The sequence below is a fragment of the Ylistrum balloti genome, unplaced genomic scaffold (assembly GCF_031769215.1).
Source record: "Ylistrum balloti isolate Yb309-2 unplaced genomic scaffold, AGI_CSIRO_Ybal_v1 Utg369712, whole genome shotgun sequence".
NCBI lineage: Eukaryota > Metazoa > Mollusca > Bivalvia > Pectinida > Pectinidae > Ylistrum > Ylistrum balloti.
The window spans coordinates 628543-641462 of NW_026781937.1; the positions used below are offsets into that span (position 1 = coordinate 628543).

Genomic DNA, 12920 nt, shown 5'->3' on the forward strand with positions numbered 1-12920 from the left:
GGTTGAGAATACTTTGTTCACTTAGTTGTCCTTGACATATATTTCGTTCAAAAAATAAATTCCTGGATAAAATGTTTTGCAATTAGAAATAGAAATGTATTTCTAAAGAAAAAATAATCATCAAACTAAATCATTCATTTACTTACTCGAAAAAAAAATCGTCTGATTAATGTAACCTTTTAATTGGCAATATTATCATGACATATATAGATACATGTACAGACATCCTTGCGAGAATATCGATCGGTCCAAGGTATGTTACATTCAACAGGATGAATTATTTTAGTACTGTAGCCTATATTCGTGATATTTATAAGGTAGAATACATATTAGAATAAAATCTCAAAATTAAACACAAAGTAATTTTTGAATTCGTAGATATACACCTTTTACATACTGACATCAAAATTATGAAAGGAACCGCTGTTTATTTTTTTCTTCAAATTAATGAAAACTGCAGTTTTTATTATTGTGTGCAATGTTGTTCCACAATATATGTATAACCAATAAATAGCATATTGACATCAGGAATCATTTGTCAATTATTAGCAAACTTGAGTATTCATTACCATTAAATTCCCGATGACTACCTTGTCCTTTGATTGTGTATCTTTCTTTACCGTTAAATATTAGGAAGTTGTCGATTAATGTTATTCCATGTCAGATGTGAAATAATAGGGACCTGTAGACTGTTAACCACATTAGATAGGACCAATGGCTAGGCTTGTAACGCCACTGATCAGTGTGATACGCGTTATCGTGCCATAGTGATGAAAATTGGACTTAAAGGGATGGTGATCAACACCCTGTGGCGCGTAGACAACAGGGAGATATTGATGGTCTACCGCGTACGATATTAGGTGATTATTGTTCCAGATCTTATCCTCATCCAAACTTAATTTGAATTTGCAATTCTAGCTTATATTTGCCTTAAAAATAATTCAAAAAGATATGAATGAGTTCTCACGAATGTCCTATTTTATTTCATCTTTTTTTTCATTTTTTAAAACTTGATCTTAACTGTAATGAAGTGAAGAATGCCATTTATCACAAAAAATAGATACATCGCCACGTACACACATCCCCGAGACTGATATTTTACACATGATGAATGAAATGTGTTTTACTGTATATAACTTGTTGGTTTCTGTATGCCATTGGCTTTTATATGAACTGGTGCATTTCAGACACATAAAAATGTTCTTGACTACATTTCTTGGTTCGTTTTATTATTACTTTTACAAGCTTAACTGCAATAACTATTTACATACTTTGAGCATTTCTGCTTTAATTAAAATGTCGCCATTTCTATCCCCAGTGATACAGATATGTATATATTATGCCACGCCCATTTCAAGGCCATATAAAACAGTCTCAAAGACTGACTTGTATACTTACACTTTTATCTTTTATTCAACCACCACGAAGCATCATGTAACCTACATATAAAAACGTCCATTTAAAGTGGTAAAAAGTATAATTTGGTAATATTGATTTTGTTCAAACTCAAATCATCATCAATTATTCAATAGTATGCAATATAAAGGTAATTATTACGTAGTTGATAGGAGGTAACTCTGAAAAACTTCAATTAGAATTTAAAAAGTCAAATAATCTTAATTTAGTCAAGATTTACTCAAATGAGCTGTTGTATGTGATGGTCATGGTCGTTAATATATATATATAATCGATATTAAATCGATATTATGACATTCTTTCTGAATACGTAAAGTAAAGTTCGAGTAGAAACAAAACGTCATATTGTCATTAATAATGAAAACACCACATCTAAACACCAGTTCCACGCCACCAGAACACTGAAATTCGTCGGTAAGACGATACATGGGCACAGGAAGAGTCTTGGAGACGGAAAACTTGTCAACCAACCAAGTCTAAACACCATAGATCTACATGGAGATTAATGAAAATGTACAAAGATAATAGGACCATGTGTTAAGGAATTTTACAATTGCGTGACAAACTATCAGCTTATATAAGCACTCTTGTTGGCTCCAATTGAGGCGAAATGATATTACAGTCGCAGAAAAACATGGTATTCGTGAAAGCCCACGTGGTTGGGCAGGTGACCCAATACCTTTTCATCTTAGTGAAAGGCGAGTGCGTGAGCCAGCCGACCACTCTAATAATGTAGATAGTGATCAATACAAATAAGTAATGTCAAGTTCCCAAATGAGAACAAGGTAAACAGCGTTGTCATCAAACACAGTCATGCAAGGGAATATATTTCTCAGTGACATAACTGTGACTACCATAAAACTTCCCTGACAATTTCCATCAATCTGAGGCTGTCAAAACCTTAGGTTGTGAATTTGTCGGTCAGTTGACGACTTCGTGCACGAAAATCATGATAATGGGAACAAGCCCTTGAATATCAAATCAACTGTGGCGCTTAAACACCATAGACTGGAGCTGCAATAACTTTGCAATCCATAAATGAAAATTCCATGAAATTGATGCTTATCACACAGATTGGCGTACAGCTGTTCACGTTGGTTTTGTTGTAGGAAAAGATAGAGATAAGTTGCTGAAGTAGAAAAGTCTGCTGTTACCTTGAATCATAGCTCTGATAAAAACTGCGCGATGGACATGGTCAATACATTGCTGTTATTTAAAGACAAGACGTCATCAATTTATTTGAAAGTGAAAACAAACAACTTTGCAAGGTCTTTGTGAATACATTTGTACGGGCGATTAGGCGGATCGAACTCTTGGTGATGGACGAGTGTGATATTGATCACACCACTGGCACCCGAACCAGCAGCCTTTGGCATCAAGACGCCCGAAAACATTACACAACAAATCTTGTGAAAATCGGTTTTGTAATTACCATAAAGTACACTCGAGTATTTTTTTTCTCGCAAATTCCCTTGGGTAAATATACATTGTAAATCATATTGAAGGGGCTTCATTGTAAGGGATAATGCAAAACACGTTGTCACTACTGAAGTTCAAATTAGCGAACCTTCACGATCGGTCCCAAACAGTACATCTCACCGCTCAATTAGAAGAGGCTAGCACATCCTCGATACTCCAGTGGTTACAATCACCTTCGCTCTCTGCACCTCTTGAACATATAATTGATTCCAGGAGAATCAGGGAGCGAAAGTGATCGTAACTCCTGGAGTATCGAGGATGTAAAGCGACCTGTAACTTCAACTTGTACACCACTACCTCCTTTACAAAGACTTCGACAACAATACAAGTTCTTTAACTCCAAGTAAGCATCTCAATCTCTTACAGCTTTTACCCTGGGAACGGTCAATGACACCAATGCTATTTCAGAACGTCTTCTCTCAGTTTTCAAGACTGAGTATAACAAAGTATTATCAGTTTCAGAATAAACCCGTTAGCTCCGTAAACTGCTAACGGTCAGGAGGTAAATGCGCCTACTCAGCTATATATCTAGAGCAATTTGTGTCATTAAGGCTATGCGTCGTGGATGTTAAACGCACCACAATATTGCTACCCGCTATAAAGAATCTCATTTGTGTAGTTTTATTTCGCTTACATAAAAATATACATATTGTTTCAGTGTTCACGTGGTATAAACACGATTTCGTAATAATGTTAATATAGACGTTTTTTTCCATAAAGCCATAGGTTTTAACATCAATAAATTATTCAAACCTTGAAACCACATGGCTGCATGTTTATCTCAGAGAACTGTAATACAGGTCTAGCTACTATGACAGGACACAAATGTATGTTTTATCAACATCCGCACTACCCTGATGTTTGAATAATGATCAATAGTAATGTGAAGCTCCGTTAAACACGCATTTAAAATTAATATCTTACCAACACTGATCGATAGGTGTTATATATATAATCAATTGATTACATGTATTTCCGGTCTCATGCGGCGCTAAACACTCACGTGAGGTAACCCCGACTTAATTACACGCCAAATTACAATTTCATTTGTAAACGAGTTTTCATGTTGGGTATTTTCTAAAATTGTCCACGGTGAACTGGTAACACGGTCGGATGACAATAACCTGATTACATCATTCTATAACCAAATAATCACACTTGATTTCTCACGTGAGTCCCGTACCTAAGGATATCCTAAAATTAAACGTCGACCAACAGGTGAAAACTAATCTCAAATCGAGACCAGACTAGTGTATAGTATTGTTTTATTAACTCATTCTGGCCAAAAGGATCAACCAGAATCTTATTCGAAATCACCAGATATCATGTCTCTCGTCATCAAATGTAATACCTGTCCTCATATCTCTCATCAGATGTGATACCTGACATCATGTCTCTCTCATCAGATGTGATACCTGTCATCATGTCTCTCTCATCAGATGTGATACCTGTCATCATGTCTCTCTCATCAGATGTGATTCCCGTCATCATGTCTCCGTTATCAGATGTGATTCCTGTTAATTATGTTTCTCTCATCACATGTGATACCTGTCATCATGTCTTTCTCATCAGATGTGATTCCTGTCAATTATGTCTCTCTCATCAGATGTGATTCCTGTTAATTATGTCTCTCTCATCAGATGTGATATCTATCATCATGTCTCTCTCATCACATGTGATACCTGTCATCATGTCTCTCTCATCACATGTGATACCTGTCATATCTCTCTCATCACATGTGATACCTGTCATGTCTCTTGTTACCCAATGCAGTGTCCATCATCATGCAGATCTCCAGCTACCAGGGACGACGATTATCATCAGTCTTCCTGTAAAATGCAGACTGTAAGAACAAACAAATAAATCTAACCAGTTCTTATTACATTTCCTCCCACAAGTCCGTAACAGTATGCATATATGGAGTCATAACATCTTTTACAGCACGGTTTATCCTAAAACTATCAAAATCTTTAAATATCAAATTTATCTGCAAGGACTAACTGTAATGTTTACTGAATACATTGAAACTGGTAGGTATTGGTAGAATTATTGCTGCCTTTATTGATACACGATCACAGGCAGCAGTTGTATATTGATATTGATGGTGCGTGTGTAAGGCTAATTAGTAATTGATTGTAATGAAGACATTAGGTCGTGATTGGTACAACGATAACTCCTATCCATTAAAAATTTGGATTTATGACACAGAAGGTAGATATAAAATCCACCTATATCTTCAGGTTATCATCAGTTGTACAGCAGGTAAAAGTAAAGACTGCCTTGTAATTCATGAGAACATTGACACAAACCGTGATAAACTTAAACTGGTTAAAAGCTGTTAAAACAAAACTTAGTTTGGTATGGTATAAACAGATTCCTGAATATCTCTGAATGTAGGCCAAACCTCGGATTTTAACCCACATATATAATGAAACTGACCAATGCCAGTTCTATAGTATCACTTTATTTGACTGCGCTCATAAACTATTAAAAATTCAGCTTCCTGCTATTCACAAAGATTGCTGGACATACCAAATGTTAAGCATGCAGATTAAAAATTCTGCATCATCTCCAACAAATGATGATAATAAAAAAATAAAATTTGGTCGGAACTGTCTTAGGATTCTTCTTTCCACTTGTGGAACTTTTGAAACCTGCTTTGTTCAGAAAAAACTAGGATCTCTAATCATGTTACACAACAGGCACCATGGCAGCTTTCTCCAGCATTTTTACCAAGTAAAAAGGTATAAAAACACCTTTTCACCATTATTTCCTTGATCCTCATCAATTTGCATGTCAATTTACTCATAAATTTGAAAACTCTGAGAAATCTGAAATGTGTTTTTCAAGATGGCAGCCATAATGGCCATATTGTTTTAATTTTAGACTGATCCCAAATTCACACCTTGTCAAAGCCAACTTAGATTCAGGCAAAGTTTTTTTCAAAATCCCAACATTGGATCCTGAGATAACATTCAAAATAGCTGTTGTTCAGGGCAACCATGACTGGACAATCACGCATGGCTGCTGTGCTGCCATGTTTGAATTTTGACCAGGCCAACAAATATTACACACAATGTCTGAATCCTTTCTGTAACATTCCTACCTATTTTCAGCTCATTGGAATCTTGTGTGTAGTAAAATGCACACTGTTATTTCACAAACGATCTTCCATTGTAAATAGCAACATCACAATATGCTGCTCCTCATTAGTGGTAAATTACTCGAAATTACATGAAAACTTTGTTTGCCATCAACCTCGGTTCCTGCTCATAGCAATAAAAAACTTATGTGAAAAGGAGTTCACATTGACCTGGTACTTTATATGGTAATTTAATTTTGATCTGAAATTAGAAAGGCCTGAATATTTATATCAATACTGCTCATTTTGATCAGTTTTAGGAAAAATCAAAAATAGAAATAAATAAATGTATTTAAAAAATCACACCCTTGTTTACATGCTTGGTGATATTAATGTACTGTAATAGTAGAACTTCACCTAATGTTGGTCTATTATGTTTCGAATATTGTTTAGATATATTATAGACGAAAACTTGATTACAAAACATATATTTTATTTACAAAACATAAAAATAATCTCCAGGAACACTGGTATTATTAAATATCAATTTTGTTGTTGTATGATGTGTCTTTATACTGTTAAAATGAATGATTTATATTGTGCAAGGATCCCTTAATGTTCTGTGTTGATGCATGCCTAATTAGGATGTATAATCTTAGATTTTTACTCCCCCCACCCCCCCCCACCCTTAAAAAAAACTTCTTAAAAAAAACCACTCTTCATTATCTCTTTAACTCCGTCTGTAAATTGTAAAATAACTATAATATCATAATATATATTATCTGGCTGTGGCGACAATGAATCCCATAACATCAATGAATGATTCTGTTTCTAAATCATCACCTTGTACTACATCATCATATAACACTATTTTAATAGTAATTATTAAAATAATAAATACAATTTGTCAACATTTCAGTACAATGTTACAATTATTTTACCCAAATTAGATATCGTCATGTCTGAACTTGACTTTGATATCAGAACAATTTCTAAACCATGGTTAAACTCTGCAATAGAGACTTTGATGAAATGCAATTTAGTAAATACCAGCCATCCATTTTAAATAGCTGACAAAATTGTACAAGGGAGATATACCAGGCAGCAGTGCATTACTGTGAACAATAATAAAAATATACTGCGACGTAACAATATGGAACTTTTTAATCCGGAATGTTTGTGACTACAATTTAGTTTTAAGAATACTGATTAACTGGTTGGAACTTTCAAGCTTTGGTGGCAATAGGCACAAGTATTGGTAACATTCTCATAACAGGGAATTTGAATGAAAACATGCCGAATACAACAGACACAAACAGACCTAAATGATTTCGTCAGTTTTCACTGATGGTGAATGAACCTTCTAACTGAATTATCTTCTTCGCTTGATATCTCTACTGCTATAACAACAATGTAGGCTTACTTATAAAAGGTTGACGTTGGTGAATCACAACGTAGGCTTACTTATAAAAGGTTGATGTCGGTGAATCACAATGTAGGCTTACTTATAAAAGGTTGATGTTGGTGAATCACAACGTAGGCTTACTTATAAAAGGTTGATGTTGGTGAATCACAACGTAGGCTTACTTATAAAAGGTTGATGTTGGTGAATCACAACGTAGGCTTACTTATAAAAGGTTGATGTCGGTGAATCACAACGTAGGCTTACTTATAAAAGGTTGATGTTGGTGAATCACAACGTAGGCTTACTTATAAAAGGTTGATGTTGGTGAATCACAATGTAGGCTTACTTATAAAAGGTTGAAGTTGGTGAATCACAACGTAGGCTTACTTATAAAAGGTTGATGTTGGTGAATCACAATGTAGGCTTACTTATAAAAGGTTGATGTTGGTGAATCCTACCAGCTATTGACAGATACCACAATCCTATATATATTCCTAAATTATCACCTGTTCAATAACAAACTTGGCAAAGTTAAATGGTTGTTTAATATATAACATATTACTTTGTGTTTCTTTTCACAGCAACTGATAGGGTTTGAGAATTACTAAACACTCAAATTACTGGCAATGTCAGGGAATCTGAATAAATGGTTTGAAAGTTATTTGAAAAATAGCAAGCAAAGAGTAGTCATGAGAGGAGGGTGGGGTTTCAGATTTTAAAAGTATTGTGGCCGGTGTTCCTCAAGGATCAACACTTTGGTTACTGTTATTTCTTGGTTATGTCAAAATCATTGTTGATCCCAGGTCCAAGTTTCATTAGCAACACATCTCTTTATATTATACTGAGTGATTCAAATGCAGCTAGAATTATGATAAATAGGGAATCAGATACAACATAAGAATGGGTATATAAACAGTTCGTTACCGAGTCAACAACAAATTTAATTGACCTGGTTGTGCCTTTGAAAATTTCAGAGAACCACATACACGATACAAGAATATCTCACCAATACCAAACTCTTCACATAGGAACAAATCTATATCTGGAATATGTTTCATCTTCATCAATCCGACTCTGGAATAACTGACCACTTCATATCAAGGACAATCTATCAGTTGTGGTGCTCAATAAACATCTTAACAATGAAAATACCAGTAAAGCTCCAAACAAATCTACACTAGATTCAGACTCAAGTGTAGTTCTCTGGACCAACACTTATTTCACAACAAGAGGCCCAATTGCCTTAACGCTCACTTGAGTTACAATGCTTCTTGTAACATGTCACAGAAATGATTTTGTTAAAAAAAAGGCAGATAACTTTAACTACATTGTACATATAATGCAAATGTAAACATAACATTAAATGCTGTTCCACACTAAGGCTTCTAACCAAGTTTGAATTAAAAGAAATTAAGCTCAAAAACTGATTTTTTTTCTGTATAAAATCGTTTCTCCATGAACAGTAGAACATCCTTGAAATTTTAGTCAACTTGACTCATTTTTGGCCCCACCCATCCGCCCCTAGGGGTCAGTCAAGGTCAATATGTGCATCTTATCGAATTGTCAACTTACACTTCTAACCAAGTTTGATCTATTTCTAGGAAAATAAACAAATTATGCTCAAAACTTGTAAATTTCCTATACGAACTAAAGTCAATTTTACCCCCTGCCCAGTGGGAAATGTGAGACCCTAGGATTATAAAATTAATAATTCTTATTAAGCCTCTGAAAGCCTTTTCATCCATGAAGAGTACCTGATTCTACCATTGCTTGGATAAGAGAAGAAAATGTTTGAAGTTTCAATCTGTATGACACTTTTTGGTCCTGCCCCTGAGGCTCTGGGGGTTGGTAATGTATAATTTAGTCATGGCAGGTTTTTGCAAATTTTCATAAAAAAAATCGGTTCGGGAGTTTTCCAGAATGAGTTGAAAATGTTGAAAGTTTACAGTACACAACATCAGACAAGACGGGAATGCAAGTGTCCCAGTTGACCTAAAAATCTAATTAAATAAATCTCTTTGTTGCTTGTAGTTTCACTACAGAAGACAATTTCTTTTCTTTATTGACTTGTAATAGTCCAAGCAGATGTCAGTACATTTGTATAATACATAAATAAGATATAATGAATAATGTTGATCTTCTTTATTGGGGTAGTCTAGCCTTGAATGTTTGGGAAATTGCCAAAATTTTTGTCGCATTTCAAAATTTTATCATCAACAGTTCATGACTTGAATAAATAATTTATATATTTTTTAGAATCACTGATGTTATACAATACTATTGTTTGTCCCCTTTGTGCTAATGAAATTATACATATGCATATATTCTAAATATTTTCACTTCTTAAGTTAATAGTAAATTGTTGCATTGCCATCTCATATCCATTGTTGGTCGTTCTTATCAGCAATTTCTGTAAATGTTTGTCTTAAGTGTAGCATCTTACACAGAAGAAGAATAAACATAATTTCGAGCTTGCAGCAACTCATATTATTTACTTAAATTTAGATTTGAAATATAAAACTGAATTAAATAAAATATTGTCTAAAGATTATTCACAACTAGCCTTCCAGAGTTATGTCCCTTATCCAAAATCTCTTCCACCAAATCCAAAATATTTGCAACAGATAAATTCTGCTTAAAACATCTTCCAATGTGTTATACAAATACATTTTTTGGGTGGTTGGGTGGCACAGTGGAAATGCACTTGCCTTTCACCTGGTTTGATTCCCAGAACTGATGTGAAAAGGTAGTAGGTTCACCTGAGTGACAAAGTGGGTTTTCTGCAGGTGCTCTGGTTTTCTCTCATAGGAAGACCCCGCACGCTTACATCCGAGCCAACAAGAGTAACTAGTATAAGTTGCAATAACTTATTTCACATTTCTTGTAAAACAAATAAAGTATATATTATTATTTTCTTCAATTCAATATGTTTAAATCCAGTTATTCTATTGTAACAGTTTATTGAAAAGTAAGTTTAAATAACCCACTAATATCTATGTTGGGTTTGGTCTCTCAATAAAAGAATTTTTAAAATAAAAATACTACCAAATGAGACCTTTCCTCAGCTCCAGGGTGGAATTCATCCACTGACTGACATGTTCCAGACCCTTTAAATCTTGGAAGGGTTTATCATTATGCTCTCATTAAAAAAGTCACCTTTACTTTATTAGGTTCCCACATGTCTATCAATGATGTAGGCATATTTTCAATCTAATTATCTAGCATTTGTCTATCACAGACATAAATTGATCAACACATTGTTTTTAATTACCTGCCTTTCAGAATTTTATGATAAAAATTTTCTTACTATAAAACATTCAGGTCTTTAACGTATGTAACACTTTCACTTTTCCTAAAATTACTGGGTTGTATAATTACATGTAGTCCAGTGGGAAATTTTGTAGGAGACTAATGTAAAATCAACTTCCTTTACAATCTTTTGGATTACAATACAATTTATCAATTTTGATTTTACATGTTAAGTAAACAATGGAATGATTTTAAATGCCCATTCTTGGTTTCTTTTAATTTCTTGATATCATTAAAACCTTTTTTGTCAATATAATATTACATGCTCGGAAATAAATGAAAAAAAAACACACATATTCAACATGGCATGGCTTTTAGATGAACCTTGAATGTTCTTCCAATGGCAGTTAATCATTTCTAGTTTTAAAAACAACCATCAACATGGAATGGTCTCATAACTGTATGTTGTATGCTCTTCCAATGGCAGTTAGTCCTTTCTAGATAAAAAAAAAAAAAAACAATCAACATGGTATGGCCTTATACCAAAGTTGAACCTTATATGTTCTTCCAATGGCAGTTAGTTTTTCTAGTTTAAAAATCAATCAATTGAATTGCCTTGTAACTGAATGTCACAAATCTTCTAATGGCAGTTATTTCCAGTTTTAAAAGCAACCAATCAACATGGCCTGGCCTAATAGCTAAACCTTATATGTTCTTCCATTAGGTCACTTGTACTTAGGGATGTCACTAGTATAAAGGCAACCTAGTAAATGCCTGATTGTTTATCCATTTTTCTGTAAATTCCATTCTCACGTCAGGTTTCCTCTTCATCATCCTCCAGCATGTCTAGATATTCTTGAGCTTTAATTTTTCGAGGAATAATGTCTGAAAAAGAAATAAATAAAACAGGATTTATCAAAGTTATATTTCACTAATGCTACTGATTACCATGAAGTCTTGTGAACGATGTCACATCTAATTATTTTTTTCCCTTTTAAAGCAGAATTTGTTTGTTATTCTCCTTCCTTTGATTTTCTTGTTTCACCAATCTATTTGCTCTTTATCCTTCAAATCTTATGAAAACGTTTACTTTCACATTGAAATTGAGTTTATGCAGCTCAAAACTTTTCTTTACCAAATAAGGAAGAAAATGGACAGTAATCTGGGACCATATTTGAAACAAAAACCTTGAAATTTGATAAAACTGACTTTTGTTTTCGTCAGATACTAAACCTCAATGGAAATCCATCACCTTAAAATATGTCTGACTACTACCTGATCCATATGTATTGTGACAGGGGTCATTTTTCATCTCAATGTCTCTGCTAGGAATCGAACCCGGGACCCCTGGCTTACTAGTCTGATGCTCAACCAACCGGTTGGCCTAGTGTGACGGCTAAATATAGATTGACTCACCTTGACAGCGGTACGTGCACATGTCCCAAGATAAACAATAACACAGGCACTCGATAAGATAACTCACGACGTATCCATACAGACATATACGTGCTAAAATATTCCTAAAATAGACTACGTGACAGTATGTTTACCTTGTAGAAATTGAAGGACATCGTTTGTGTTGACTACCTCAGACAAATCACCGTAGTGTAACTGATTCTTATCTTTACTTCGGTCAAGTGACACCTGGGCAAGGTTTTGTACAAACAATTCCTGGAAGAAAAAGGATAAAACATACGATAAAGAATATTTCAGAACATTTTCATCAGGATGATGATGTCAATAGAATAGAAGTTCAGATTTGAGAGTGAACTTGAGTTGACAATCCAGAAATTAAAGTGAACAATGAATTCGGGGAAAGCCAAAAAAAGAAAGAAAAGAAAAAAATGATAAAACACTAAGGAAAAGAACAAGAGGTCTATAGAGCCTTTAAAAAGTAAAAACCGGTCCATCAACTGTTGTAGACGGACAGACGTTAAAAAAATCACGGGACTGTCTGATTTTCATAAAAAAATAAAACCATAGAGATTATGTATAAGTTACCGTTGCTTTGCCAGTGAGGAATAATGCTTCGTGACTGATGCTTGACACATCTGGTGAACTTTTCATGATCGTTCGGATTCTCGATAGAGGCAATGAGCTCTTTTCGTCTTTGTCCGCCATCGTTATCGGAAGTCAGTGTGGAGCGAATAAAAAAATAAATTTGAAATTATCTATAAAAAATGTTATTCTGATAGACAGTATCCTTTTTCAAATTTTTTACAATTGACAAGATCGCATTCATTTCAAGTAAACATAATCAGTAAAATTTATTTTCACCTCTGTGTTTCG

General features: G+C 34.2%; 1 protein-coding gene across 1 annotated transcript; it reads right to left on the reverse strand.

Annotated features, from left to right (window-relative positions):
- Window positions 1-9509: 9509 nt before the first annotated feature.
- Window positions 9510-12752, reverse strand: LOC132565312 (chromatin accessibility complex protein 1-like). The gene is made up of 3 exons (XM_060229952.1): window positions 12633-12752; window positions 12182-12302; window positions 9510-11516 (listed from the first exon to the last, which is right to left on the reverse strand). Exons 1-3 carry the CDS (start codon window positions 12750-12752, stop codon window positions 11446-11448), a joined length of 312 nt encoding a protein of 103 aa, XP_060085935.1. The 3' UTR covers window positions 9510-11445.
- Between the last annotated feature and the right edge of the window lie 168 nt (window positions 12753-12920).